A 23615-nucleotide genomic window follows, 5' to 3' on the forward strand; every position below is an offset into this window, starting at 1 on the left:
TAACAGACGTACTCGTAGAATTCCAGTAAAAGTGGAACTGTCGGTGGTGTGGAGGGAATGGCCCATCTCCTTCTTCCACCATCACTCAAAAAATTGATCACATTTTGTTTAAAATAGGCAAATTTTACAACATGGGTGAGATTTTTTTAAAAATCTGTAAAAACCAAAAATGCTGCTGGAGACTCCAAAATAAAGCTTGAAACCACCGTCCATCGACTGGGAATATGAAATTGAGTAGGGTGCACACTGAATTTAAGCTTTTGACATCAAATGGTGGGAACAATTTTTTTTCAAATTTCCCAAATTTTATTGATTCTTGGAAAAATGGAATTTTCAGAGCGTCGCTGAAGGCTCCAAGACAGTTTGAAACCATTTTCAGTCGTCTCAGCATATTGAAATTAGAGTATTAGGGTGAATTTTAGTTTTCGAACTTAATTTGGTAATATTTTGTATACATTTCAAATTTCAAAAATCTGTTGGAAGCTCTAGAACGGCTCAAAATGTTTCGAAACCGTTTTCATTCAATTTTGGTGAGTCTAAAATGGGTACATGCCAAATTTCAGCTTTCAAGGTCAATTTGGTGAAATTTTGATTTTTTTTCTCATTTTTGGCTCAATTTTATTTTCAAAAATACACCAAAAATCGAAAAATTCACTTTAAAATGCCTGAAATTTTGGGTGGTGATGTATTTTTGTGTGCTCTTTTGATCTAAACATTTTCCTGATTTAAAAACTATACCTACCCTCCTTTGTCAGAAGCAGCAGAACCGAATAATTACCTATATTGAATTGAAGGATCGTCGATATATATAGGTAGGTCCTATGTATAATCCGAAGTAGGTACCTACTCACATGATATAACATTATCGAAATCTTTTTCAAGTAATCTTCCATTGATATTATTCTGTGTTGGCCCAATTTTCACAGGAACCTACCATTTGAAATACGAGTACGAGCAGAAAAATATACTTAGGTAGTAGGTACCTCGTCAGCCAGTCCCTCTCCCTATGTGTACATTATATTGAATTTAGACAACATATGGGTGGTGAATCTATCACAATATTTTGTAGAATTCTCGCGTACAACAAATTGTATTACAGATACACGCGTTATGAATGTTGTTTATGTGCACCGAAAAATGAGGTAGGTACGCGTGCCTAAATCTCTGCCCCTTCAAATCTAAAAAATAGCAAACGAAACTACCGGTAGAAGTCTGAATTGTCTACATTATTCTTAGAAGGCTACGATGAACTGTATCTGACACACATATTGGTAAGATGAATAGCAACCTGATGTGACCAAAATTGAATTACGCACGAACGTTTGATAATTTCGTAATTTGTACGTAGATATCTATCGAGTTTTCAGAGCGTCAATCATAGCTAGGTATACCCTTAAAACCACATTTCAACAATTAATATCAAAACTAGACTAAATTTGTATAATGAACCGCGTTTTATCGCCTATTCCATCTCGACGGTGAACCACAAAACAGGAACTAATAATCGAACAAATGCTCGTCGCTAGATATACGCCGCTAATTAGTTTTGGTGTGAGTTTTACCAACACTTTAAAATTTCTATGATCGGTTTGTATTCTCTCTCGCTGCCTCTCGCTCTTAATTAATACGTTTACGTTATACTGTAGAAAACGAAATACTGACGTCATCGTTTTATATTCTAACGTCACAAACAAATAAAAATAACGTCAAAAAAATAGCTACCTATAATGGAAGTAAAAGTAGAAAATTCGTGAAATCGATTCCATTAAGTAAATAAAATTATCAAAGGTGTTAAAAAGCTTTTTTCAAAAAAAAAAAAAAAAAAACACCGTTCCGTTTTCCCTAACCATGGTACACGAAAAATACGTTTTTCCTATACCGATATCAATTAACTTACAAAGGAGTAAAATAGGTAGAATAGAATATTATTTTTAATACGAACCTGTATAAAAATATAGAATATGTCTATGTATAGGTACAAAAATGCTCCTATAATAGGTCAATTTTATACCTACACCTTCTTTGATTAACGACGATTATTCTATTTTTTACCAAAGAAAAATCAAATATATGTAGGTAGGTAAATAAAAAACATCTTCATTACGATGATGGGTAAACAGGAAAGTATAAAGTTATGGGAATATGATGAGATGAAATAATAGTAAATGGAAAATAATCCCAATATTTGAATTTTATGGTCTGTTTCCTTTGTGATGTTAAATTCAGTCATTATTTTAGATAAAAATATAGAGATTTTTCTTTTAAATAAGGAGCTATTCGCTGACGTTTACAATATGATGCGAGGGTAATTTTTTTCTCAATAATTTTTTATCCGCGGTTGATTTTTAATTGAAAGTAAACTCGACGGTAAACAACTTATCCTACATCTCCTTTCGGCTATGAATCTGTTTGGTATCAGGGGGTGAGCGAAGAAAAAACTTCACCATTCTTTATGCTAATTTCAAGCATTTATAAAATCACTTGACAAACATTTCAAATCATTCCGATTAAACAGGTCAGTCGCGAATCGGTAGCGTATTATTTAATAACAATACCGACCTAATTTAAAATTATTCGATATAAAAGTAGAGACCGTAGAACATTTCCAATTAAATTCTTGCATAAATACATTTACGACACCCCCGTAGATGAACATTAAGACGTATTCGATGAATGACGAGCGAAGAAAGGTGAAGTGAAAAATCCCATTACCGTTTCCATCGAGTTGAAATAATGGATGTAAAAAAGAAATCTCATTAAATATGGAAGATTACTTGACATTTTCGTTGTGTATAGTGTTTTTTGATTCGTTCATCAGATTGTAGAATTAAGTGGTATAATTCATCGCAATAAATCGAGAATTAAGTACCTAGGTACCTACCTACGTTTTTTTTTTGTTGCATGATTGATAAATATTGTGAAAGTAAATGCAGTTCAAAACAGAAAAAAATGATTCAAATCATCACTTTTCAAGCTCCAATACTTTACCTATAAATAATTCTATGAATAGATAAATTTACTTCCAATTAGATTGGAATTAACATTACGATATAAAAGCAAAATAGAAAACTCATTACAACAGATGATTAATACGTATAATTTATAAAGCTCGAATTATTCCGCCAACTAATTCAAATACTGATTTCAGTGGTAATTAAATTTCTTAGTGGTGTATAAAGTGAGCAATAAAGGCCTAGCAATGAACAAAGGTTCGCTTTTATAACCGTTAAAGCCTCTATACAAACACTTTAAGTAACATTTTGACATTTTAAACTAGCAATGATAAATAGACTCCGTTTATTCCATAATGTTACATAATTTTACACGATTTTCAAAATTAAATTCACGATGTAGCGAAGTGATACATGTAGGTACCTATTTGTGAAGCCTTTCTTTGGTAAAGTTTTTTTTTTTAGTTGAATTGTTTAGCCCTTTGCAGTCCTATGAAAATTAATCCTTTGAGGAGAAATCTAACCAGGGAACTTCACGAATGTGCAATACCTAACCGATTTGATCGGATTCATTTTATAAAATTAAGAGGATCGACCCCTGGGGAAATCCATACCCAAATGTACTGAGTGTGGCCATCCGAAATTTCAAAAGGGTAAGAATCTTAAAATAGTAGCTTTCCAATCACATTTCTCGACCATTTTGGGGCCAGTTTTTGAGAATTTTGGGACCAAAATGTCAAACAGTGTTATTCGTTATTCTTATTCGTAGGTATTATCAATTAATGGGAACTCTAGATTCATGTGTACCTATAGATATAGGTATATGGGGAGTAAAGTTACCTACTCGTAAATGGATGAATACATTTTGAATTATGAATTTACAACCCACTCAGAGTCAGAGGCCAGGCATAAATTTTTCTCACTCTATCCTTTCCTATTAGTTAATATTGCTTTAATAAGATCACTGATCAGTTTCTGTCTGGTCTCTCTCTCTTGTATTGTACTGACTGTTCCATCATAAGTTTTTGTCTGGTATCTGTTCTCATACAGTCTGTTCGAATCTTCGAATTTTCGAAATTCGAATGATATCAAAAATATTCTGCTTCAGCAGTGCTAATGGAATTTTGAAGCACGATCTCAAAATTTATTAAATTTTAAATTTATAAAATCAAACATCCTGAAAAAGGGAAATTTCTCATTTCTAAAATACCTACTGATTGTACTGCGCCAAGAAAATACACAAAACGACAATAAAATCGATTTGAAACACCAATCAGAGAAAAGAAAACACGAAAAACAAAAATAAACACAAAACTGATCAACTTTTGCAGTTTTGCTTCGATGTAAATAAATTGCAAATTGAGGTTCTGAAATTTTGAAATTAAAATGATGCGATTATTTTTTTGACCGAAATATGTTTCATGGTGTTTTGGTGCTAATTATATTAGAAACGTCGTATTTCGCCATATCTTATTTCATCATAGAATCTAGTATTCACTATATCACTCCAGCTGAATCTAGAGATCAACTTTTACTTTTCTATTTTCTGATCGCTGTTATGGGATTTATTATATTATTCAATTTATGATACTTATTTCGGTAAGTCTAACAATGTTCTATTACGAAAGGATTATTCTTCACTGTGGTTACTTAATCCGTACGTTATTATTTTCAGATGGCGAATAATCCATGAAGCATGGGTAAACTCAAAACTAATCAAACTACAGATGATGAGGCCAGTGAACAAGTCGTCGAGTCAGGTTCTTCGAATTCAGTAAGTTAAATCAATTGTATACCGATAGGCCTACTGTGTCCTTTCAGCACTGAATTCTTTCATTTTTTCCCCCTTGTTTTTTCAGCCGTGTAAGATCATAACGAATAATGACAACTTGGACCGGGATAAAATAGAATATTATCATCTACCATCATTCAAAACGGAATCAAATGGTCTCATTTATCGTTGTATTCACTGCAGCCAAACGTATTACGATAGTACAACCGTGAAAGATCATTTAGGAGCTGTTCATTGTGATTTTCATTATTACTGCGAATACTGTGGAGAATTCTTCTCAACTTCCTGGCAGTTGAAAAGGCATCTGAAGTCGTATGCTTATTATTGCAAGTATTGTGACTACTGTACAGATCACTACTCGCAATTTCGATTACATAACAGTCGAGCACATAAGGTTAAAATGAAACCCAAGCATCGTAGCAAAAATAAATTTCTTAAAGCGTACGAATGTGACATTTGTGGTTACCAAGTTTTACGTCCTCATATGCACAAGAAACACATGAAAACTGTTCATGACAAAGATGTCGATACGTAAATTTACATAGTGCTTCGTTACTCGAAAGTATAGTTGAGTTTCTCATTTATTTTTCTGATCATTCCCATATTATGTAGAACTAGATGAGTTAATTCTCATCGTCATTTATCGCTTGTATCTTGGATTTTTTATGTTTTATTTTTAATAATTGAGGTTAATATTGTTTCATTTCTGTACTGTTTGTAGTCTTGTGTCCAATGTTTTCAATATATTTATATCAATTGGAGAATTGGAGATTCGTATTAATCGTATTTCTTAATTCATTACTTACTGGTGTTCGAACTTGATCATCTTGATTTGCTTAGATTTGCTCATAAGATCTTTTGAATCACGAAAATCATTGAGAGATGATGTTTAATTAATGAATCATTTCACTGTCGATTCTCCATGATATTTCAATTTCAGCTATAATTACATAATATCGAATACATAGATTGATCTGGCTTCAATCATTCAAATTACTTGGCGCCAAAAATTGATATTTAATTTATTCAAAAAATGAAGAGAAAACTTGATCCGCAAATTTCGGTGATTGGTAACATTTATTACAAGTAGGCAAAAAAATCCTACCTCACAGAATTTCTGAAGAAAAGACGCATTTCCATCAAGCCATTTTGTTTTTTCTGTGATGTTTATGTTTCGCATTTTTTTTTTCAATGTTTGGAACTTTGGAACTTGAAATTTCTGTTTCGAACTGCTTCAAATTATTTAAATTTGCAATTATAAGTGAATTTTTTATATTGTTACAATGTTACTTCTTCGATAGAATTAACAAACTGATCAATTACAGTCTATCTTGATAAATTGATCCCTTACGATGAACCTAATTTGAAAGTTGCATCTGTTGCTCTCATTCTTTGTCAACCAAGTACGTATCATTCACTTATCTTTTACAAAATGTGCGACGAATAAATTAACATCTACTATGTCTCATTACAGATCCGTCAAGATGATGGCCGTTACAAAACGGAAAGAAATCTACAAATACGATGCTCCATGGCCTTTGTACAGTATGAACTGGTCCGTGAGACCGGATAAAAGATTCAGGTAACTGTACTATAAAAAGACAGAATGAATATCACTGTAATTTCACATAAGTGCAGAATTGCTCTAATAATGATATTTCTTGATAGATTGGCCCTTGGTAGTTTTGTCGAAGAATATAATAACAAAGTACAAATCGTCGCCCTGGACGAGAATATCTCTGAATTTGATGTGAAGAGTTCTTTCGATCATCCTTATCCTACTACGAAAATTATGTGGATTCCTGATAGCAAAGGAGTATATCCAGATTTATTAGCTACCAGTGGAGATTATCTACGAGTTTGGCGTTGTGTCGAGAATGAGACTAGACTGGAGTGTATTCTTAATAATGTATGTTCTCGAGAGATGATTCTTCTATGGTACATACGTACAAAATTTAATCGTTGGTGTTTGTTTTCTAGAATAAAAATTCTGATTTTTGCGCACCTTTGACGTCATTTGACTGGAACGAAGTTGATCCGAATCTCATTGGGACATCGAGTATTGATACGACTTGTACGATCTGGGGTCTTGAAACATCTCAAGTCATCGGTAGGATAAATTCAGTCGGTGGTCATGTAAAAACACAGTTGATCGCTCATGATAAAGAAGTGTATGATATTGCATTTAGTCGTGCTGGCGGTGGACGTGATATGTTCGCATCAGTCGGTAAGAATAAAATTGAGAAAAAACGATTAAAACTTGACGTATTTGAAAACTGGTAATAACCTGTGGGAATTATTTTTCAAGGTGCCGATGGTTCAGTTCGAATGTTTGATTTGAGACATCTTGAGCATTCGACTATTATTTACGAAGATCCGCAACACACCCCTTTGTTAAGATTAGCGTGGAATAAACAAGATCCCAATTACTTGGCTACGATCGCTATGGACGCTGTTGAAGTAATTTTTCTACCAAATTTGAGTAGAATCATTCAAAAACTGGTATTAATCGAACATTTTTTTTTCTAGATAATTATTCTCGACGTTCGAGTACCATGTACTCCGGTTGCAAGGCTAAATAATCATCGAGCTTGTGTTAATGGTATCGCTTGGGCTCCCCATTCATCGTGTCATATTTGCACAGCAGGTTCGTCCCTCACATTTCTCATTTAATCCTTGTGAATCGTTTAATTAATATTTGTTTCGTGCAGGTGACGACCATCAAGCTTTAATTTGGGATATACAACAAATGCCTCGAGCTATAGAAGATCCTATATTAGCGTACACGGCTGCAGAAGGTGAAATAAATCAAATACAATGGGGCGCTACTCAACCCGACTGGATTGCTATATGTTACAACAGATCATTGGAAATTCTTCGGGTACATATTTAATTTATTCAATTCGTGAAAAACACAGTTTCATCTTCGACTAATTTTTGTTTTATTTTGTTTCAACAGATATGACTAACGTCCTAGAAGCTGAAACAAGTGGCTTCTACCAGCAAACAATTCGCTGCATGCTTGTACACTAAGAAGGCTGTGGATTTACTATAGTTGGCATTTGTATTTTTAGACCGAAGCTAAAATTTTTCAGCGATTGTCTAGTTTTTGAAGGTCGAATAGCCGGTACATCGAGTTGCAATAGTGTTTCAATTTAGCAACCTCGGTTTTATGTGTATTTTCTTTTTGTTTTCATCTGTAAATACTCGTAATCATTTTTACGCCGATTTTTATTACATCGCTATTAATTTTTTAAATGCCTGAACGAGAGATACTGTAACCACGTTTACTTCCACTGTGTGGTTGAATTGAACAATTTTTTCTTGTTTTGTTTTTTCGTGTGATTCGTAACTGGCTTGAATTTTTTACCTGCTGTAATTTTTCTTAAATAATTATCAACTATGAAGTTTTTTTTCTATTGATTTTTTCTATTTTGGTTGGAGCGAGTGTTTTTTAAACAAGAGACTTATTTGCGGTTACGAGGTTTCACGAAGATCTTGAAATTTATTCATTATTTTTATAACACGAAATGAAAAAGGGACGAAAGGATTGGATCGATATGCATACATTTATAAGATGGATTTCTTGATAGGTTGAAATTATTAAATTTCTCTCGTAACACTTGACTATTTTCCGGATTTTATCTGGTGGAGTTTTTTGACGTCTTTTTTTATAAAAGCTTGCTTCAACGTGAAGTCTCTCTCATTCGGCGTTCAACGCATCTATGTTCCTTCATTACAAAATTTGATACTATTAACGCGTCCCTCTGTTTTTATAAAATTCTTACAAATTGAAAATGTTAAAGAATAAATAAACCATTCATTTGTGCGTCTGTAATAATTTCTTATTCACATCCTTCGTCAATTCGAACTTGGAAAGGATTTTTACTTTTTAGGGTTATTGAGTATGTAGTAATCAACCGATGGAGAACGTGATTTTCAATCATGCAACCGAAATACTGCATGAGAACTCAGAAAATGATCAACTTTTTTCATTTTCTAACGATTATATTTTGTTAAATAATATCACAGATAACAAAATTCCCCTGTAATCTGATTTATAAACTCAATGAATTTTATGATGAGAAAATTAAGTGAACGTAATTTGTAACGATTACAAAATAAACATAAAAATACATATAAATCACAAATACACTGAAAACACTCTCCAATTATGGTGCCAGAGTGATCTGGCAATTCAAATTTTTCATTTTTATCCATTTTGACTACAATTCTCACTACACAGATAAATTATTGGAGCATAAATTAATCAGGCAACCAGTATACATAATCGTGATATGATACTAGAATGCCTTTCTGTTCTGTGTTTACGATTCGGGTCCACCAGATGTTATTAGAAAAACATTCCATATTCGACCAGCGATCGTAAACCCAGAAACCAATTGAAAAAGGGCGCGAGATGCTAAAATTTACTGAAATTCAAAACCATAATCCATCTGGATCGTCATCTTCGTTATCGACATTCGATTGTACAATTTTATCGGGTATATCGATATTTTTCTCCTTCATCTCATCGTCCGAGTCACTAATTTCGAGATCATCGTGTACGCCGCCGGATTCTTCCGGTACACCGGACATTAATTCTTGATACTGACGTTTATCTTGCATCTCCTCTTTACACATGAGGAAATCATCGTCAAACGTTTTATTTTCAGTGATTCTAGTATCGACGACATCACCGCTATACGTTTCAGTAGCTGTTAACGAATCTGTAATGAACGTAGAATAAAAAAAAAAAAGGAAAAAAAATAAAATCAATTAAATGTCTCTTTTTTTACGCAAAAAAACACCAAAATAGCGTATCCAAAATATAGGCAACTACCAAAGCGCAATTTCTACTCGTTGTTTCTACTGTTTTTTTTTTCATCAATATAAAATTTCAAACAAACAGGGAAATACTAACAAAATACACAATTTACTACGCGCGAAGAAGAATTTCAGAATATCGTGAATAATCGAATACTTGTCGGTATTACGAATCCCGGTTCGGTTCGAGAGGGGAGTTAATGTCTGAATAGGTGCAAGAAAAGCGACCATTTCTGCTTCGATCATCAACACATCGAACCGCTTACCTGGATACTCTGAATTCTTCTGTCCGTCAGAATAAAATGCGAAATTACCAAGCTGCATCATGGCCTCAGCGGCGGCCACTTGTGTCTGATTGTAATCGATGGCTGTTAAGTCGTCATATTCGCCTTTCACTTCTTCCATCATGTCATCGTCAGCTTCATCGTCTTCACTCGAACAGTGCAAGTCTGCAGATAAACGCGAATATTTTAGTAAGAATTGAATTTCTCGATAAAATTACACCCAATACAACGAAGTATTCGAATAAAAACTACCTTCGGCTAATATTTGTTTGGTTTCAGCTTTGACGAATTCTTTCGAATCGATTTCCATTTCCGAAGAATCCATTAATTCTGTCTTCATTCCTACATAGGTCGGCGAACTGCTCAAACTCTGCAAAAAATATACAACGTTTGTCGTGTTAGTAAATTGTCGTTGCGACGTTGAAAAAATTATTCGATAAAATATTGGCACCTCTTGCGTTTGATCCTCGTCTCCAGCATACCACGAAGATGACAACGAATCGATTTCAGCCTTCTCTTGTACTTTCTTAATTTGTTGTTCGAGAGTAGTCAAATGTGCTTGAGCATCGTACTAAACATAAAAATTAGAAAATAAATCTTTGATTTCTGATTTGAAAAACTATGTATAATTCGATCTCTTTACCTCTTCCAAAGATGTTTGAGCTGCTTTCCAAACAACTTCAGCTCGTTCCGTGAATGACGAATCACGACCATTATACACGAAACAATTATTAAATATAAGCTCGATATCGGCTAAAAATTCGTATCTCGAGTGATATTTGTGAGCTAAAGGAAAAAAATAATTGAAAAATTACATTCGATTTGTAAACCACGATGATACCCCAGAAATTTAAATTCTGTACCTTTGACTTTTTTACTAATCGTTTCCAAATCCATCGGGCGTTTAACAATATCGTAATAATCTACAACTTGTTTCTTATCTACTGGTTTAATGAAAGGCCAAGATTCGGACATTTTCTTCAACTTATTGAGGATGGTCTCAAGAATGAACGATAAGCGTACTTGATGATCGTCATTCAGCAGAGGATTGATTTCTTTCTCCAGTTTCATCATTTTATCTTCTTTCTCCTTTAGTCGCTCGACACATACGTCTAACATACGTTTAGCAGCTAACGTCAAAGAACTCATAGCACCTAAGAGAGAGAGAAAAAAACATGAAACGTTAACAAATGAAAATAAAAAGAATTTGTATGTATCCGAAGCGAAGATTCTAAACAATCAAACTCTTTCGTTTGAATTAAATTTTCTTTTCGAAAATGGCATCAATTAATATACATACCATTATACAACGTAGAATTCTGCACGATTTGATTTAAATCTGATATAAAATCTTCTCTGGTCGCGTATCTCTTCTGTCTAATATTTTCTCTCATCGTTTGCAAATCCATCGGTCTATCGACTATATTATGGTAATCCGGTACATTTTTAACATTAACAGGGAACAGAAAAGGTTGAACATCGGGTAGATTTCGAATTTCGTTTAGAATAGCTTCGAAATACGTAGAAAGTACGACGAGTGGATCGGTTCGACGACGATTAGCAGGTTTCTGGTGTTTTTTCAAATAGTCGCAGTGTAGCTCGTTGGTATTTTTGCGACGTTTTCGGGTCAATGCGTCTTTGGGTACTTTCAAGAGTAGAGATCTTCGTTTAATGTCTTCGTGATGCTGCGTAGAAAACAATCAAGTCCGATAAAATAATCTCTAGGGTGTAGTTGATCGATACGTTTGGAAGTGATGAATTTTGTACAAACCTTGATTAATTTACCGCTGATGGTGAGTTTGGTTCCGTCAACGTTGACCAAGTCTTCGACTTCGTTGTTCATTTGTTTCTGTATTTCGTTCTCTTGTTCTTGCGTTAGAGCTACGTTGACCGGAGGCGGAGGTGCGTTTAATTGGTATTGAGGGCATGCTCGATTGGTTCTCATATGACCGGTCTATAATATTTGCAACATTAGGTGATTTTTTTTCTTCACATTTTAGTATGTGATGTTATTAGTTGACTTACAGCACCGCAAGCTCCACATTTCACTTTCAAATCAGGCTTAATTTTGGTGGGACGGCGTCTCTGAATAGGCACAGCACTGGCAGCTACTTCGTCGTGCATTTGATGCGAATGTTTAGACGAATCGTGCAGACGTTTAACGGTCTGCAAGCCGGTTGGGATTTTACGTAATGGTGAAGTATTATGCATACCTCCCAAACCTACAAAATGAGCACATTCATTATTAATTGTGCCACGTTTAAACCTCAAAATACGAATCAATACTTGCCTGATTTTTCTTTTTCTTGGTTACGTTTAATACGCCGTAGCTGTTCTTGAATCCTTCTCTTTTCACGTTTCATTTCTTCTTTCTGAGCGTCATCGAGAACGGCGAACTGTTTAATGAATCCTTCATCTTTAGTGGTTCGGATCTTCACATAGGCATCTATTACTGCTTGCTTGCGAACCACTTCCATCCTTGTGTACTCTTTACCTTCGGCGTCTCTAAAGGTGCGGTAGATTTTCAGCACACGTCCTGAAAATTAACACCAATTAGAACCTTGAATACATTAAAAGTATTTCAATTAATTCGTGAAAATTGAATATCGCATACCAGTTTGATTATTAGAATAATTATTAACAAAATCTTCCTCTTCTTTCTTTTTATCTTTGCTGGATTTTTTGTCATCACTGCCGTACAACATTTTACGTAATTCTTGTCTTTCTTGTTCTTCTCGTTCTAACGTCAACTGAATTTCGAAGAAAAAAAAACCATCAGATGAGTATTTGTGGCAGAATCAAATGTGTTGATTAGAGTGGAGTAAATATGTATGTCCGGAATTACCTGCATGCTGGTCTTCTTATTGGCCAACATATTTTCAATATTTTTACCCATTTCTTCGATATCAGAGCCATCTTCTTCATCGGAACTTTCCCCTTCGTCTGTTGAAAGTACTTCGCATGATGAAAGCACTCTATTTTGAAGATCGAAAATACGTTGACATTCTTCTTTATACCTAAAAAAAAATACAATAATTTGTAATTAAAATCTTCTTAGATATTTTCAATCATCCAGTAGAACTGTTATTTTCACCTCTCTTGATGTTCAGCGATAGAAAATCGGTTACCACGAGAAAATTTAGTCATTCCTTCTTCGCCAGCTTTGGCTTTTTCTGTTGATAACGTACGAACAACATCGATAACTTCCCATCGACTCAATTTTTTGATCTGAAATTTCAAAAATGTTCTTTTTCAGTAAATTTTATCGTTAGAGGTGTGACAACTTCCGGTAAAAATTCCTCCATCTTGAACCGTTCAAAAATTACTCCACCCAGTAAGACTTTCGGATCAGATCGTACAAACCTCTTCTTCAGGAACTCCGAATTTTCTCAATAAAGCTTTGGCATTATTTAGAGATAATCTTCTCAAATCAGCATCCGTACCAGTAACCATCCTTTTAGGCTGCGTTTCTTGTTCTTCTTTACTTTGCTGAAAAATTTCAAAAATGAATAATCAATGAGCTGAACTCTTCGCTCCGTTATTGATGAAAAAAGGTACGAAATACCTAAATACTTACTCTGGTCATTGGTTTATTAGGCATTCGTACGTAAGAGAATCCTTCGCCGCAACCAGTCGGATCTGCAGGGCCGGTAAGTTGAAGCAGACATTTACCTTTCATGGCCTGAATATAAGCTCTAGTAGTATTCCACGGAGCCACTTTGATTTCATCGTCCATTTTCAGCTGCAAGTCTTCGTCGTCGTCATCGGGAGCGAAAAAGAATTTTTCCCCATAGCCGGCATCCTTTTTCAAATTAATTTCATTTTGAGAATATTTTTCAACAGAAAGATTATCTATATAATCTCGATCGCCGATTCATACTTTTAATCTTTGTTCTGCAGCAATCATACTGAAATAAGCGCAGCATTGTTCCGGAGAAACCATAGCTCTTATTTCTTCTTCAGGAGGTAATCTAAAATCTGGCTTTATTACCCACCAATTAGAATCACTGCCTGAAAACATGAAAAATAAAGGATCATAAACCAAAAACGACCAATAATAGTTCCTTTTTTGGGAATTTTTTTTACCAGTTCTTTTGAAATCGGCGCACAATTTCAACCTTTTCCGGATACTACTTTCAGAATGAGATGGAAATGCTTTTTTAATATCATCCATTCTGATTCGTTTCGGCGTATCTTTACTCCGCCAAAATAATCTATAGATGAATACCTGAAAATGGCATTCGTATCAATCAATATTCCCCATACGTGATTCATTTTTTAAATATATATTTTCGATTACTCACTTGAAGAAAATCTCTGACAAAATTATTAGCTCTTTTGGAATTTGGACCAGGAACTTCGTACAGCGGACATAACTGACCGACAGTAAATAATGCGTCGAATTCTCGAATGAAATATTGATGCCTGAACAAAAGCACGATTCATTATAGATGCTGCTGTTTTTCAAACATAAGATAATGAGGCAATACCTTGTTCTGATCACTAAGAAATCGGTCTCTTGTAATTTATGCTCGTAAATTGGTGCTCTATACATGTTATTTTCGACAACTTGCATCGATTTACCAGGAGGTAAAACTCCCAGAAATGGAGACGTATGTGCATAAGCGACTTCACCATATCGGAAATGCGTTGGACCTTCGTCTTTGCTCGCTTTCCGTTTATAATAATTTTTAATTTTTGAACACATTCCAACCTAAAAATAACTCATCGTAAAATTCGTACACTTTCCAATCATTGCAAAGTATTCTGTCGAAAAATTGTACTTGATTAATTAGGGGAGGATGTTCTTCGCAAAACTCGACCAATATCAGTTCACCATCTCGGCCAGTTAAATCTTCGGGTGTTCTCATAAAGAACATGTCTCCTCCACCGGAAGCTATACGTTCTTGTTCTCTTTGCTACGAAGAAAATCAACGATTAAAAATACTGTTACGATTAGACTACATATTTAAACATGTAAGCTACGAACTTTGGCTTTCTTTTTGATGTATTTCATCAGAGGAGTGATACCGTGAGGTCCTGGATGTGCCAGAGCTCCATTAGAAAAGCGTTTTATCTGCGGCCGGTGGAAATTCCTCAATCGCATAGGACCCATTTGAGTTTGCACGAATGGTGCTCGTAATTCGACGACCGGAGTCGAGTGCTGAATTAGATTTCCTCCACCTACTTTCAATTTCAGCGATGTTTCCGAAGATCTTGGTAAATAGTAACTGAAAGAAAACGATCAATATTAATAAAATGAACATCGAATATTAATTTCGAGAGTCAGTTTCAAAGTACCTGTCGTTAGATACGTTGAAAGGATCGTGATCCGGCGACTTGGAAGGAGGCGGGGGTGTATCTTCTTCTAATACATTAATTACTCCAGCTTTACCCAGTAAAAGTTTAGATTTCTTTACATGAGGATGAGGTATTTTCACTTTAACCGGAGTAACATTATCAGCTCTTTGTTTTTGAGGATCTACGTCGTCTGGGATGCCTAAAATTATATTCTCATCGTTCGGATCCAGCGTTAAAATTTTAGGTTTGGGAACCTGCGAAACACATTCCGGATCCCAGATAACTTCATCTTCCCACGTTCCGTAAACAAGTTCTTCGTTCTCCACAGGAAATATGGAATACCAAGTGTCGTCGGAGTTATCATCCATACCTTGTTTACCGGACCTGCAGCGGAAAAAACGAACATATAAATTTTCAACTTCATTCAACATGAAAAATTAAGGAAATGTACGGACATTTTATTATTAGATTTGTTAGGAGGGTTCATTTGACCAGAACCAAGCCTAACCGAGCCACCAAGAGTAGGAAGAATTCCTTTGCCTGGTTGACTGAACGTTTGAGCTGTTCTATTACTGCTACTCGGTAACCAACCGGCAGCATTTGTTTTGCAGTTCAAATTTTGCATTACCTAAAATTATTAAAGAAATGAAATCAAAACCGTATCAGGTATTGAATGAATTAATCATCGAAGAATCGTACTTTTTGTTTGGTTTCTTCGCTATCATCCCAGATAATATCTTCTTCCCAAGCTGTCTGGGCCACCATAAGAAACGATTCGTCGGGGATATCGTTACTTTGATTACTCACTCCATTGATTTCTTTCAAAGTGTTATTATTATTCTGAAAAGCGAATCAATACTTTAAAATGTTGAAAGAAAATTCAATAAATAATTCGTCAACCCGTCGTACTTCTTTCGTTTTAAATCCGTAATCGAAACCATCGCCAGTTTCAGGAACATCCAACATATCGTACCACAGCTGAGCAGGACCAAAACGCCAATCGGCTACTTTAGGCCCAGAATCCATACTATCGTTATTTTCTTTCTCCTTTTGCTGTTCTCTGTCTTCCATCGGTTTCAGGAATTTAGCCTTAAAAAATGAATAATATTCGAATAGTAACACAATCAAATCAATGATATTTTCAATAAGAAACCGGTTTAGCCTACTTCATCATCGGACAAAATCCTAGAAGGAGATGTCGGCGGAGTAGCGTAGTTCAAACTCCAACCAATTTTCTTCGATGATTCTTCCATCGATGTTGGATCATCGAATTTATTACGTTTTCTGCGTTTTTTAACACTACGCCAAATTTTGGGCAGCACCGATGATTTACCTGGACCAAATAATCTTGAAAAACGCAAAACCTAAAGAAAATTATATCATTATAATAATGAGGAATATTTCGTATAGGACCAAACAGCCACCAATTTCTGCTTACTTTGCTGACACGAAAATCTGGGAAAAACTCTCGTACGTCAACATTGGCGTATTTCTCAGGTAACATCGCTGCCAAAGGTGTTTCTAATTTACGTTTACGTGAATCTTCGCTGCCATGGGCAGACGGTTTTGAAACTGGTACCAAAGGGGGTGGCATGTTTTCTGAGTCGATAATAATCTTGAGACCAGCTTTGCTATCACTTTCAGCGACTTCATCGGCCAACTCGCTTATTTCAGAGTAATCAACGGCCGAAGGTGATTTCGGCAGAAATAAAGGATCTTTGGTTTCTTCTTCATAGTTTTCATCTGCAGTAGTATCGTTATTGGCGATATCATTCGCATCAAAAACTTCATTTAGTAGAGGTTTCAGTCCTAATTTTCCCAACGAATTCAGGTGTTTCTTGCAATCTTCGTCCAGTATATCGTCGTCCAGTTGCCCGGTATCGTCGATGTTACCGAACAGAAGAGATGTGAAATTGAACATTGTATCATCTTCATCCGCCATTTTCACAGCGTTTGGTCGAGATCTCGAATAAATATGATAAATACGTTACTGTCAAATAATTGACTGCATCGTTCGTATCGCACAAAAGCAATGTTTATTACATCACGCTCAGAAATCAATTGGAAAAGCGAACTGAAAAGAAGTAACACGAATATTTGATATCATCATCCTTTCCAGCGACGTTCCACTTTGATGAACGAAATTGTTTTGAAAATTGAAATAAACACGCACACACATACACCATTGACCATTCACATGCATAAGAATGACACAGAACACGAGCGTAAAAATTCTCTGCAATATTTTCTCAGTTGGAGCACTTTCCTACTTCGTTATATTTTCATTTTCAATTTTTTCCACGAAAAAAGCTAGAAAGTAAAATGTAATAGTTTTATTACATAGTTATTAACTAATCGGTAATCGGTAACACAAATGAATTATATTTTATCCGAATAGTTTTTTTCTACCAAAAAATAAATAATAATGGAAATTTAGAAAACCAAAAACAGTGTTTCCTACAGCAAAACATAAAAGTAGTTTCAGATTTCAAAATATTTGTTTTTTTTTTTACTTTTTTAAATTCGGAAAATTGTAGTTCATTTTTCAATTCAAAGAAATCAAAAAAACGGTAGATAATAGATTACCTATGTCTAGTCTCATATGAAAAAAAATCAGTGGAGTTTTATTTATTCATGTTTGTAAAAAATCACAGATCTATGACTCGCGGTAGCCTGTAGGCCATAATAGATTTCTTTTCTACAGGTGTTCCCGGATAAGATTCACGCTGTCCAATTCATACACGTTTTCTCCGGTCTTACTTCTTTCCGTGTGCTCATGATTCTTATTTTGAGAAGAACGGGCACCGATTAAACATTCATACAATTCGTGTATAAACTCTCGATAACATTTCGAGCTCATATTTTTTCCAAATAAATCCCATAGAAAAACATCCCCGATCTGTGAAGCAAAAACAAAAATGAATCATTAATCACGTATTTCAATCATATTCGAACCGCAGAAAAATTCCATAAAAATTTGACTCACTTGAGTTTTCTGAACGAGTCTATCGATTGAAGAATTTTCATCGAACATGACATAATGTTTTTCCAATTCTCGTTTACGGATTGTTGGTGATATTAAAACTGCAATATTGTGAACGATGGGTAAAATCGAAACGCACGCTAGAAGTATTAACCAGAACCTGTAGACCATTCCAGAAGTGCATACGTTACTCAAATTGCAAATATTCCAATACAAAATGCATCATTTTTACTCATAAACTTACCATAAAAATAAATAAATTTTCTCATTAAGTACATTGAAACCTAAGACACATACGAGACTGTGTTTTTGAACAACACCACTGTCGCCATATTTTCTGTAATCACAGTTGGCCAGTCGCGGAAAAACCTTGAGATTTGGATCTTCTCTAAGACCATAATTTATGAATTCTCCGCTGAGAAATGAATTGATCCAAAATATGTTTAAAATCTAGAAATGGAAACACCAAATTTTTAGAAAGGCAATATCCAAATACTACGAGCATTTTACATCTGTGTAAAAATATATATGTAAGTAAGTAGATAACTAATTTCAGGTATGGCTACTCACTACGTTGATAAAGTTGAGAATTTCGCATAAATAGTATATCCATGCAAATGTATTATGAGTATGAAGGGAATCTGCAGCATATTTCGCCAAACACTTGAACCTTTCTTTACGTGCGCTCTGGCTTTCTACCACCGGACCTTTCAGATCTTCCATTAAATGGTCCAGTTTCTTGCCTTCGCAATATTTCCAAATCCATCGAGTCAAGTAAAATAAGATTACCTGGAAAACAAATTTTATGGAAGAAATTCTACAAAAAATTATCAACTAGGTACCTATACCCTAATAGTAAAACATTCTACCTAATCTATCAGTTTGGAAAATTTTGTAGAGAAAGTAAGATCGTCTTGAAATCGGAAAAGAAAATACACAGTACATACGAGTATGTCATTTTGCTCTTTTTACCTAGGTACTCGTATTTGCTTATTTATTTATTTTTTTTTATTATTAGAATTTATGATACGGGAACCTTTTATTTTAGTATCCTGTGTTGAACTCATCTTTTAAAAAATGTATCCGAAGATAACTACGATCTACCCCATCCTGAAAACGTTTTCTTTCTTTCTCAGCAGTGAGAGGGGGGAATTTGTAAATTGAAAAAATAATTTAAGTATGAAAAAAGGTTCAGAAATTATTTTCTTGATGAACATTATTAGGATGAAATACATATCACAATCACATATCAAGCATTTCAGTCATTATTTTTTCAAATTGTACAGTACCTTAGGATATTTAGTCTATAATAGATGGAGGTACTACCTGCAGAAACAGCATTTTTGGAACCCATCTATAAGCAAAAATTGACGAATCCTCTGGCTCTTCATCAAATACACTGAGCGTACTTGGGTTATACCTGTTTTTAACCCCTGAGTAGCAAAAAATATTCGCCACTTGTATTTCGTCTTTTTCTAATATGGAACTACCTGTACAAGTAATCGCGTGGCCTGAAATTTGACAATTTTTAGCACAATGTGAATGTGAATCTTCTGCCTTTCATGATGAAACCAACATAATAATATATGTATAACTGTATCAAACCATTCAAACCTATCAATGTTTGTAGATTTCTAACCGGCTTGTTTATGTCTAGGAAAGTCCATATTACTTAGATACAGGTAGAGGCAGGTAATGTGTACTTACCAAATGTTGTACATGCAGTAACCAATGCCCAACATATGAAAAAAATTAAAGTTGTAACTCGATAGTGCAGTTGAAATATCTTATTATCGATGATCGCTTTTCCTCGCACATTTCGTACTTTTATTAGTGGCTCGAAATTTCCCGATATTTCTGACACAGGCATTTTCACTACGAGCACTGACACAAACGACGAAATATTTTTTTCAATTACAGTATTACTTAGCTAACAAAGAAATCCACCTACGATACAGATAAAACTATTTTATCGATAGAACCAGTAGACGCAATTCCCTATTCGTTCTCGTCTCGCTCAATTTTCTGTTTGACTTGCAATTTTGAATTCATAAAACCATCATGCTACAAGAGCTCACTGTCATCATTACAACAAATTACGTCATCAATTAATAAAACCAGCATCATAGATGAACGAAAATACATTCACGAGTCACATAAACGTACGAATCTCTGAATCCGAAGTTATTATAAAAGTTCAAACGAACGCTCAATTTTTTTGAGATGAGTAGACAATGCACAAAAAAAGGTAAAAAACCAAAAATCAAACATTTTACAAGACCACGTGAGATGCGATAAGGTCAGATTTTCAACACGATCATAAGTAGAAGTACATAAGTAATATTGTTATGATTTTTATCCATAACTATGCACTACAGCCACGCGGTAATAAATTTATTCAGTTGGGATTTCCAAGGCTACCTATTTCGAAGGATTTCCCCATGATAACTTGTATTTTGCCTAGAAATCGAAGCTGTATCACCCACAAACGTATATGACGATGAAGTTGCCTACTCAAGGGAATACTAGGTTTATTCTGATTTTAAAAACATACTACATACGTTACATGAGGAGCAAACTTCTTCGTGTTTATTTCGATTTCTATTGATCATTGTCAAAACGAAGTCCAATAAAGTGGGTAAAAAATCCATTCAAAATTGGAATTTTGAAAATATTTGAATTTTCTAATAAAAAATGTAACAGACGAGTTTGAAATTTCTGACTCCTGCGATGAGAGAATTTCTTACAATACCTAAATCCAAAATCTTAAACTACTTATTTCACCATTTTCACACTATTAAAAAAACAAAAACACTTGTCGGTACCTATAAAACATACTGTACCTTGTACAGGAAATAGAAAATGATCTAAAAAGTCCTAGTTTTATTTCACAAATACGTATGTACCTGTACGTATTATGATGACCTATGGGTAAGAACCTATAATAGAGGATTTTTTGGTATTTCAATTGCCTTCTTTATCGTATACGCACCTACATAATAAAATTCAGGTACTTCGGTTTATGTTATAAGTATAGTAAGAAAAGGAAGAATGAATCTTATATGATGTAATTAATTCGGTGCTCGGTAAATGGTCACATTCTTAAAATTATGGAATAATAAACATTTCCTCATGCATATTCACACTATCTATGTATGCACAATATTATAAAAAAGGGTCCAGAATAGCAATACGCCAGTTTGATATATGATAATGAAGTTTAAAAATTTCACAAATGTGTTGAAATTAATTGCACACGCTATTCGACTTCGTTTATTTCCTCTGATGAGTATTGTAATAAAATGTACTGTGTGGTGTTATTTTTTCTTCTTCTCTGTCTCACATCGGTATACATATAAGTTTACATGGATTATGTAAATATTCTGACGTGTATTAAGCAATATACAAGTACATACGATTTACTTAGGTGGGTATATGGTAGCATTAAATTTTTAAGTTATATTTTATTAGAATTACCTACCCTATACTAATATGAACATCATTATCTATTTACATATTATTGGTATTGCATATATAGGTAGTGCTATCAAAATCTGCACATTTTTTAGATCTGTTATCAATTTATATACATAACATTACCTATTTATTATATTCGAGAGAAAATTCACCTATATTTATATTACCTATTCGTTTAATTAAACTGATTCCCAGTAAGAGTAATTTGGACTCGCTTATCTAATAATAACTTCCCGATTCTGGTAAGTTTGTATTCATCTTTTGCTTAGATTACGATCACAACGTACTGTTAGGCAAGCGTTTTATTGAAGTACCTATGTACTTGTAAGTAGGTAGATAGGTGTTCGCATCAAAGAGTCGTAAAACATAATACTATAGACTGGATTAATTTATAATTAAATAGTAAGTATCTACTTACTTCAATATATGCATAGAAGGGACACTCGAACGCTTGATTTGACAACTATAAAAGCGAATTTTTGAGAATCAGTAATTTTAAAAAATTGATAAGAAAAAAAATTGTAGTAACGATAGTAAAAAATGTCATTTGGCAGTTTTTCAAGTTAAGCGAAAATAAAACCTTGGTGAAAAAAGTGCCTTTGGCCGAAAAATGAAAAACAAAAAACAAAAAATCTTGTCGGAAATCGAGTCGAAATATGACAAAAAATTTGGCGAAATTGCGAGCTCTGTAGTGGGGAGTAACTTGTTTGCTCTGAAGAACAAGATGTAGCATAGAACTTTCTTTAATTCTGGAAAACAAAGAAGCATTTTACCATTTAATTAGAAGTGGCAATTGTACAGATGAACATGAAGGGAAATAGGTACCTAGTAAAAATATCGATTTGTGTTTTTATTTACTAGGTAGGTAAGTCTATCTCTATGTTCACTGCCAGGCCAGATGATATTTTTTACTATCGTTATTACGATTTTTTTTCTTACTAATTTTTTAAAAATATTTTCAAAAAGTGCTTTTGACCGATATTTTTTACTCATGTTTACCAAATTATTTTTGAAAAAAATTTCCAATTTGTATTATGTAATTTGTTTTGTTGGAAATTAAAGATTTGAGAGTTTTCAAAACTTTCATTTTCCAAAATGACTTTTCTTGGAAAACTCAATTTTTTTGTGATTCGGTCAATTGGGCAGAGTCGCCTTATCACAACCTTCCAAAGCAATTTGTTTCCCAGCACGGGAACCTACGAACTTAGAGAACTCCAAAGGGTTAAAGAATTGGCTTCAAAACCCATATCAATCGAAAGTACAGAGGATTTCGCATCTATTGAATACCTTATTTTGAAAAAAAAATGAACCAAATCTGCGGACGAAATCTATTTTTGAAAATTGCATTTTTTTTACTCAAAATTAGCCATTTTAAAACCATAATAGTCCAATAGTGATCACTCGAAAAATAAAGAATAAAATTTCAAGAAACTGACGTATAAAAAGCTGAATTTTGGCGTGTACCTTATTTTTAACCCACCCAATCAACTAGAAACAGTTTTAAACCGTTTTGAGAAGTTCTGAAGCCTCCAGCAGATTTCTGGAAGTTGCAATTCCCATAAAATTTTACCCATCAATGAAGCGGGAAAGCTAAAATTCAATATACACTCCAATTTCAACGTGCTGATTCGATTGATGATGGTTTCAAGACGTTCTAGAACTACCAGTGACATTTTAGAAACTCTATATGTTCATAAAGTGCCACTTTTTAGGCATGCAAGGCAAAAATCAGTGCTTTTTGGAAGTTTTGGCAAAAATTACGACCATTTAAGTACATACATAGATATTATTTTAACAAAAAACTACTTTCTGAGAATTTGACGAAAAAACGTTACAATTTTTCGTCAACTCGCAAAAAGTGACACTCTCTGATAATTTTGTTGATGAACGAGAATTTTTTGACAATTTTAGCAACAACATAACTTTTTTGAGCAATCTTGGCCAGAATAGGACTGTTTGACAATTACGCAAAAATTAGCCTCTTTTCACAATTTCACCAG

General features: G+C 34.1%; 3 protein-coding genes across 5 annotated transcripts; 1 reads left to right on the forward strand and 2 right to left on the reverse strand.

Moving 5' to 3' along the window:
* Positions 1 to 5917: 5917 nt before the first annotated feature.
* wap (DDB1 and CUL4 associated factor wap) lies at positions 5918 to 8572 on the forward strand. Its single transcript, XM_065368992.1, has 8 exons — positions 5918 to 6146; positions 6218 to 6325; positions 6412 to 6652; positions 6724 to 6970; positions 7052 to 7203; positions 7273 to 7390; positions 7455 to 7624; positions 7703 to 8572. The coding sequence occupies exons 2-8, from the start codon at positions 6228 to 6230 to the stop codon at positions 7706 to 7708; spliced, it is 1032 nt and encodes a 343-aa protein (XP_065225064.1). The 5' UTR covers positions 5918 to 6146; positions 6218 to 6227; the 3' UTR covers positions 7709 to 8572.
* Positions 8573 to 8886: 314 nt separating this feature from the next.
* Taf1 (TATA-box binding protein associated factor 1) lies at positions 8887 to 17320 on the reverse strand. 3 transcript variants are annotated; one of them, XM_065368989.1, is made up of 27 exons: positions 16594 to 17319; positions 16322 to 16519; positions 16065 to 16244; positions 15855 to 15995; positions 15611 to 15783; positions 15156 to 15539; positions 14845 to 15085; positions 14639 to 14773; positions 14345 to 14568; positions 14159 to 14279; positions 13941 to 14082; positions 13735 to 13865; positions 13432 to 13656; positions 13218 to 13343; positions 12949 to 13082; positions 12700 to 12871; positions 12469 to 12604; positions 12145 to 12390; positions 11880 to 12076; positions 11626 to 11808; positions 11155 to 11539; positions 10718 to 11008; positions 10498 to 10640; positions 10306 to 10425; positions 10107 to 10224; positions 9837 to 10019; positions 8887 to 9473 (listed from the first exon to the last, which is right to left on the reverse strand). In XM_065368989.1, the coding sequence occupies exons 1-27, from the start codon at positions 17095 to 17097 to the stop codon at positions 9184 to 9186; spliced, it is 5523 nt and encodes a 1840-aa protein (XP_065225061.1). In that variant the 5' UTR covers positions 17098 to 17319; the 3' UTR covers positions 8887 to 9183. The 3 variants fall into 3 exon arrangements, with proteins under 3 accessions (XP_065225061.1, XP_065225060.1, XP_065225059.1); XM_065368988.1 differs by having other exon boundaries at positions 9885 to 10019; positions 13735 to 14082; positions 16594 to 17320; XM_065368987.1 differs by having other exon boundaries at positions 13735 to 14082; positions 16594 to 17320.
* A 448-nt stretch (positions 17321 to 17768) lies between these two features.
* On the reverse strand, positions 17769 to 20848 carry LOC135848902 (innexin inx3-like). Its single transcript, XM_065368991.1, has 6 exons — positions 19846 to 20848; positions 19465 to 19649; positions 18709 to 18927; positions 18383 to 18588; positions 18142 to 18298; positions 17769 to 18054 (listed from the first exon to the last, which is right to left on the reverse strand). Exons 1-6 carry the CDS (start codon positions 20006 to 20008, stop codon positions 17854 to 17856), a joined length of 1131 nt encoding a protein of 376 aa, XP_065225063.1. The 5' UTR covers positions 20009 to 20848; the 3' UTR covers positions 17769 to 17853.
* Between the last annotated feature and the right edge of the window lie 2767 nt (positions 20849 to 23615).

Source organism: Planococcus citri, chromosome 5, assembly GCF_950023065.1.
Source record: "Planococcus citri chromosome 5, ihPlaCitr1.1, whole genome shotgun sequence".
NCBI classification, from domain to species: Eukaryota; Metazoa; Arthropoda; class Insecta; order Hemiptera; family Pseudococcidae; genus Planococcus; species Planococcus citri.